Genomic DNA, 7,579 nt, shown 5'->3' on the forward strand with positions numbered 1-7,579 from the left:
GGCTGCGAGCAGGACGCTGGTGTGCCTCTCCATTTAGTATGTGCTGTGGAAATTAATGCCCCTGGATGATATATAGGCAAAAGGTACGTGCGGTTTCAAAAAAACCCCTGTTAATTAGGAAGAGGGTCATTAACCATTACCAAGCGTTGTGGTCTGAATCCAACATTTAACACAGATGAAGAGTTGACAGGTAGGAGTTACCTTTGCGTCAGTGCCTTGTAGCTTCATTTTGTTTGTTCTTTAGTGTAAAAACAGCGTGAGAACTAGGGAGGCCTGTGTGGTATCATGTGGAGATGTGAAGGAGGCATGGCCGGTGGAGCTAACCTAGGGGGGTTTCACTAGGGTTGGTTGACTCGAACATAAACGGAACTTGAATTTCCTGGTTTAGTTCACCTTCCAGATGGCAGTGTGGGATCAAGGAACAGCATTATAAGTAATAAATCTTATGTTTGCCTCTATGGTCAAGGCTAAGGCTTCTGTTTACTGGCTTTAAACTTCTCCCCCCCCCCTCCCCTTTTTTTCCTACTTTCCAACCTAAAATTTATTTTCCTGTGTGAGAGAAATGGAAAGTACTTTTTCTGTGCAGTACATACTTGTAAGATGATGACAATACTTGAAACTGAGGAAACAATTTGAACTGTTTAGTCTTGACAGTGCTGTAAGCCTTTGTATTCTTTGTTTATGGTTATTGCTGTTTAAATAAGATCAAGTTTATTTTATACTTTAGGTGTATGAAGAAAAGGATTATAGAAGAGTTAGATTTGTTGGACGGCAAAAGGAGGTAACTCATTTTACTTGTACTCACGAGTAGGTTTTCTTTATACCTGATACTTCAACTTTTTTTTATACCTCAGCTTGGTTGTCATTAAAAAAAATAACCAACAAACCAACCAAACTTAAAAATGACAACCAAAACCAACCAAACAAAAAAACCCTACCAAACCCAAACTGGTTTGGATTTTGAATTTTGGTGTTATTTTTCACTATAGTGAAAATTCTTCTTTTAAGACAGCTTACAGTAGCTTCTATGTACCTCTATACTTTTGGCAAATTTGGAAAATTCAAGATTCACCCTACGCCTGTTAAAAGTGCTTTTATGCTGTGGAAGTTGTAGGCATTTGAGCATCTTAAACTTGGATGACTTCTTGTTTTAAGCAGGTGTTTTAAGAAAATTTTAAGCATGTTTTTAGTGCTATTTGTGTTCATAAAAATTGCGTAATTAAATGCCGTGCTGAATTGTGCATCTATATATCTGTTTAAATCTGTGTTTTGAAGCTTAATTTGCCTCTCCATAGTTAAAATCTTGATCTTTACCCAAACTGAGTTTTTAAAGAGGCCACTTCATTTCCAGAGCCTGGGAAGCATTTGCTGAAACAATGATGTACCATATAAAACTAAAATTTAGAGTATTCTGAAATAACAAAGCCTCAAAGACAAAGTCTAGTAACACCAGCATCATCCAAGTGTACTACTTGGGCCTGTTGCTGCTGCTTATGAATAAAGCAGGTATGTGAAATTGTAGGTCCTTTAGCACGGAGCTATCTCTAATGATTGAGCAGCACAGCTCCATATGGGATCTGCGGGCCTTTGGGAGAGAAACGGAGATTGTTTCAGCTAAATTGTATTCCTCAATGCCCGAGTATCTGATTAATGCCTTAGTGTTAATGTTATAAATGTGTATGTATAGTAGAGGTACTGAATATAAGGTGTGGGAGATCTTTAATGTAGTTGCGTATAATTATTCCCTTCCTAAACTAACCTGAACTAATTATGCTGATTCTGAATTTTCGTATTGTGTTTGCTTTCTTGTATCACAGATACAATTTAACTCATACTGTGTGGCAAAAATGGGGATTCTGCATGGGAAATAGTTAAATGAAACTGTCACTTAAAATGCTGAAGTAGTTTACTTCTGGGAAGATAGTGGCAAAGTAGGTCTCTCCCAAATGCACTGCCTGTTCCTGTGCTACTTCTATAGCTTTGCAGGAAATGCTCCTTAAGCCTAATTCTCCACAGGGCACCGGTCCTTCTGCTGTGCCTTTTCCAGCAGCTGATTTCAGACTCTGTGGTGAGGAACGCCCAGGATTTTCAGTTCTGCCCAGTTCCTCCTCCTCCAGCAAAAGACAAACTTTAACTCTGCTGAGCAAGGTTTAATGCTAGGTTTTAATTGTGAAATTGGAACAAAATTTACGTGTTAAATGCTAAAATGATCCTCATCTGTGCTTGTTAATGGGATCTCTCTCTAGGGGCTTCAGTATTATCCCCCAGTGTGTTTCAGCTGCTAGTATTAGGGTTTCACAGCTGTGGCTGTAGTCTGAATGTTGTCTTGTTTCTGAAGCTAGCCTGCGAAGTTGGTGACTGTACTTTCTTGGTCACTTCTCTTCACCTTCAGTATGCTCCAGGAGGTCGAGTCTGGCTTGTGATCATCCCAGTCCAGCTGCAGCAGCTTTCTTGCCCGGGGACGCAGCCCCTGGATGCAGGTGCCCTCAGTGAGGGCGTCTGGGCCCGCGCCTGGCTACTACACGTGGCGTTACTGGGTGGTGGCCAGGCCCGGGGGCAGAGCCCAGAGTATGTGACTATTGTCTCTGCAGTCCTGCTAGCCTAATTGCTAATGAAATCCATGTGTTTTAGCTAAAATCATTGTTCTCTGTGCTGCATGTGCAGAACCAGGGGAATAGTGCTCTCTGGCAAGGGCCTCAAGCAAGTAGCTGTGAGAAAACAGCATGGCAACTGTTAAACTGCATCCGCTGCAGTCTGACTAGGGCCATCCTGCCCTCAACCCAGAAGGTACCACAGGACCTAATTCGACATCACTGTTCCTGCTTTGGCTCTAACCTTTCTGTTGGGCTCGTGCAGCACTGGAAACTGCGAGAACTGACGTCAGAGCTGGTCCAGTTTAAATGTAACCTCCTGCCTTCCCTCTGGATCTTTGGACCTGGGTCAGTTCAAAGTTTGGTTTTATCTCTTGGCCTCCCAGACCATGTACTGGCACAGGCAAGTAGGTAGAAAGAAGCAGCAGTGGGATTGTAAAACTAGCACTACAGCCAGCAAAAAAAATGCTCGTTGAATTATGCATTGGGCAAGGAGCATTTGGATGTGCTGCAGGAAATGACCCTTTCCTACTAACTACTGCTGTGTTTTAATTGAAGGGACGTGATGTAACTGAAACCAATTATTTTTTCCCCTCAGTTTTTCTCAGTCTCTTTTTTTTTTTTTTCTGGCATGATTTCCCTGTGAATTCCTAGACTTTTTTGTTTAGTAGTCTGAACCACAGACAAGTCGTAGCTGTGCAGTGAACGAGAGGTTCTTGCTTCCCCTCCTCTCCTCACAAATACCTTTGCGGTTAAATGTTGGGAAGAGTGGAGTTCTGCTTCTGATCTTGAAGCAGAGGTACATCATAGTGGTGTCTCCCTCTTTTTTTAGCATGAGATGAAAGATGCACAATTTTGAGCGTTATGAAAAGCAGCAGTAAAAATCCTTGCAGGTTGGCAAAGATTACGTATGACTTGTGGACATAGGCCACAGGCAGTGAGGTTCTTGATGTTGCCAATTCACTGAAAGTTAACTTTTTGGTAACTTTAGCTATCTTATTTAGGTAAAGAAAATCCAGTTGTTGGCAAAGCTGACTTTTCCACTGCTGTACCAAAAATGCAAGTTTTGGGGAGACTTAATTGCAGGCTTGGTGAAAGATCTGAAGTTGTTGTGTACTAGAACTATATAAAAATGCTATTGTAGTGCTTAGGAATTCATTTAATGGGCACTTAGCTATCTTTTTCCTAAGAATCTCATCTTCGTTCAAATACCAGCATGTTTATGAACCTCATACACGGAGCAGTAGATAGTACCTTCTTTGGGTTCGCATATTATTTTCTATTCTTGCGTGTATAACATTGCCTTTGAAAAAGCTGGCCCCTCCTGGAGCATGTTTACCTGAGGGGTAGGGTTGGTTGTCTGCTGGGTGCTGGTGCAGACCGGGTTGGAAGAGGCTGGTGTGGACAAGGGAGGAAGGTGCTGTGGCTGGGTGCCGTAGGTCCTGCTGAGGCACAAGTTGCTGCATCGCAGGCCTGTCCAGAGATGGGTACGTTTGCCGGGCCAGGTAGACGTGCCCTGGGAAAAAGCCCTACTTGTCAGTGATGTACATATTCAGGAAGTGTGTATAAGATGGATTTACAAAGTGGCATAGTGACATTTAGAGATTTTTCTTTTTTCTAATGCTGAACAATTTGCCTTTCTGACTGTTATGCACCACGTTCCTGTTTTCCTGAGATTCCTGCGCAGTGATAGAATAAGGTGCGCGGTGAGAGGCTTTAAATTACCAGCAGTTGTTTTATCTTGCTCCTGACCTTACTTGTCCCACCATTATTTTTGAAGTGTATCAGCAGTAAGTCTTTTGCAATTTTATCATGTAGTTGCTAAAGCACAATACAGAGGCAGTGTCAGTTAAATCTCTTCTGTTCTTGGCTGCTTGTTCCTGCTCACCCCTCTGCTGAATCTGCTTAGGTCACGCTGTAAGCCTGAGTGCTGATGTCACCTGTGTATCAGGGGAAAGGGATTACTTTTGCAGTTTCACATGCTTAGTTCGTTCATCTGGCTTATAGCACAGCCTAAGAGTTGGTGGAGGAGGTGGGAGGAAGCATACGCAGGAACTTCTCAAGATGGCTGTAGTGGAGCTGCTTGGGGAGCTGGTAAATAGCAATTGCTTTGTGTTTGAGCAGGGAAGGTATCTGAAAGCTTCCTTTTTTCTCTTACAGGTGAACAAGAATTTTGCGATTGATTTGATAGCAGAGCAGCCTGTGAGTGAAGTTGAAAGCAGAGTGATATCATGCGATGGTGGTGGTGGAGCTTTGGGACATCCTAAAGTATACATAAACTTGGTAATATCTTTTGATCTGTGTATAGCATGTTTTGCTTGTCAATTCTTGTTTGTAAGATCGTCTACTTTTTGGCATGTTTGTTTAATAAAGTAAAGGGGTTAACCAACCACCCGAGGTGTTAATTTTATTTGGTGCCTAATATAAAATTAAGATTTCTACTCAGAAGAGCTAGAGCGTTTCCATTTGAAGTTACCAGGCATTTCTTGCTCTTGATTTTGATTTGTGCGATGGAACAATCATTTTTGGGGAAAAAATAAATTAACTATGAAGTAATGTGAGCAAACAGTGCCTTGTGAGCAAAAAATAATATGCTTGCAGTGTTTTGAGAAACTTACTCTAATTATTTAAATGCCACCATGTAGATTGAGGGTGCCTTTGCAATATTCTTGGGAATATGCAATTCATTTTGAAGTCTTGCACATTCAAGGAAAAAAAAAAAACCAAACCAAAACTCTTTCAGTCTTTGGGAATCTTGGTAGTTCTGAAGATTGAAAGTTTCTATCATGGTCAGAGAATCAGTGAAGAATAAATGTCGTCTTATCTTTGTATTTACCCTGACAGTAGTGATAGTTTCCAGTGTATTCTTATTCTAGAGAGTAAGAATATTGAGGCTACTGTCATATGACCTCAGTGGAATCAGCGATGACCTGTTGCTTAGGTTCTGTTCTCAGGCAGACCCTGACTGCAGATGTCTTAAAATCTTTGCTTGCTCACTTAAACTTTGACGTTTGCTTAATACCCAGAAGAACGGTGGGGGAGAGCTGGTGTCCTTTACTGTCATTGTTTTTGCGACCCTTAACAATAGTCACAAACAATTCTGTTTTGAATAAAGTAAGCACTTTATAATGATTCATTTTACATTATTCAAAGTCAAATGCTTGGAGGTTCTAATTCATAGAACTTAGGAAGCTTGTGTTCTTCAGTCCTCAGTTAACTTCTGTAGCACACTGCTAATTGGTTGCATTTATGTTGATTCTTTTGACCTGTGCCACACTCTTCTTGAGGAATGCTTTAGTTTTTGTGAATTTTGAGATCTTTTTGTGTTAACAGTCAAATTACAACATGTCTGTGGTTTCGTTCTTGAAAGCTAATGGCTGCAGAGAGAGAATGGTATTAGACCAGCTTGTTTCTCCTACCCCTAACAATTGAAATTCAGGCTTTTGGGGGTAGAGGAGAGTCTGGATTTTTCACTTCTAATCCTGTATTAAGGAGGAGGAACCACGAGTTTACTTCATTTCGTGACTGCAAACAGTCATGTTGCTAAATGACAGAAGATCCTGTAGTGTTTATATAACTGTCTTGTCTTTTCTTGTGTTAAGGAGGACTACAGCAACAGCTCTGTCAGTCACACTTCTAAATTTAAAAAAAAATAAAAATGTATCTTTTGGGAAGAATAAAAAAATTTTATACAATACTAACTGCTACTTTTCTCTGAAATGTTTTCTTTCAGTAGGATTCAGGAAAAATTCTGAAATTTCCTCCTTCCTGCAACTAACTCTGTCAGCTTACAATACTGGCCAAAATTCCTGTCTACATATAACTTGGAAATGCCAAATCCTATTCTGTATTAAAATAATTGCGAAATGATCTTTTTAGAACACTGGAACAGATATGACTGAACTGACTTAAGATGTCCAGTTCGATAAGAGGATCCTTTCTTGCTGAAGAGATATTGCTTGGCTTGACTTTAAAATTATATTGTTGAGATTAGGCCTGGTAGTTTAAAAGCTAGCAGAAGGGAAGCTGCATAGGATACAGAAATCAAGCATGTACCTCATACATTGTTTTTAATTCCAGTGTTTCAAATAAGATTAAGCTCTGTACTTCAGCTATATTGATCTGTTTTAAGATGGCACATGTAAATATGAGAAAATTTGTAATTTCTGAAAGTTTTGTAAGGTGAAACTAGCAATTGTTGTACTTCTGTATTTTTGCAGGACAAAGATACAAAGACCGGAACATGTGGCTACTGTGGACTTCAGTTTAAACAGAAACAGCACTGAAAGGTTATCCCTGCGTGCTTGCAGATTTCTGTTCAGATGTTAATGCTTAACTATAAATAAACAATATATTTAGAAACCCAAGATTAGCATTTGTGTTTGTCTTACCTATGGAAAGTCCAGTCTGTACCTGTTTAAAAGCCAGCTTGTCAGGTATTTGAGAGCTGAATGATATTACAGTATCTGCTTTGTACTTAATTTTTTTTTTCATGGAACAAATGTCTTGCCTTGTTTGGCAGACTTCTCGCAGGCTTGAAAGTGGTGTTTGGCTGCAGGATAGGTTTGGTTTGTACTAGGTAGATTTGTATTCTTTCCAACACTGAATTGAATGTAAATGTTTGCTGGGGGATTAATTATCCTAGGTGTTTGCCTTTTGGCATTGTTTGACACTCTTAATTTGTTCATGGGCTAGTATCCATAGCTAGATTCACAAATGGAAGCACAAAGATGATACTCAGCATTACAACACGTACTCCTGCAAGCAAGATTGTCATCTATGAATTAAGCAGCTACACTTGCTATTTGTTTACAAGTAACAGCCACTGCTTTAGAATGGTAATCAGCATGAGCTGAAGAACTACCTAAGCTGGCACATGTGAAAGGTGAGGACACAAGCATTTGTCCTCCAATTGAGAGGATCAGAATGTAAATATCTGATTCTACTTGGGATTCACACCCTTGAAACCTGTTTAGGAGCTGGGTTTT

The 7,579-nt window shown here is 40.2% G+C and overlaps 1 protein-coding gene across 1 annotated transcript; it reads left to right on the forward strand.

Annotated features, from left to right (window-relative positions):
- Positions 1 to 727: 727 nt before the first annotated feature.
- NDUFS6 (NADH dehydrogenase (ubiquinone) Fe-S protein 6, 13kDa (NADH-coenzyme Q reductase)) lies at positions 728 to 6,877 on the forward strand (the record flags this gene model as incomplete). The annotated part of the gene is made up of 3 exons (XM_009710596.1): positions 728 to 781; positions 4,752 to 4,874; positions 6,812 to 6,877. Coding segments are annotated over 3 exons (243 nt in total), but the record flags the coding sequence as incomplete, so codon positions are not given.
- Positions 6,878 to 7,579: the final 702 nt, after the last annotated feature.

Source organism: Cariama cristata, unplaced genomic scaffold, assembly GCF_000690535.1.
Source record: "Cariama cristata isolate BGI_N322 unplaced genomic scaffold, ASM69053v1 scaffold352, whole genome shotgun sequence".
NCBI lineage: Eukaryota > Metazoa > Chordata > Aves > Cariamiformes > Cariamidae > Cariama > Cariama cristata.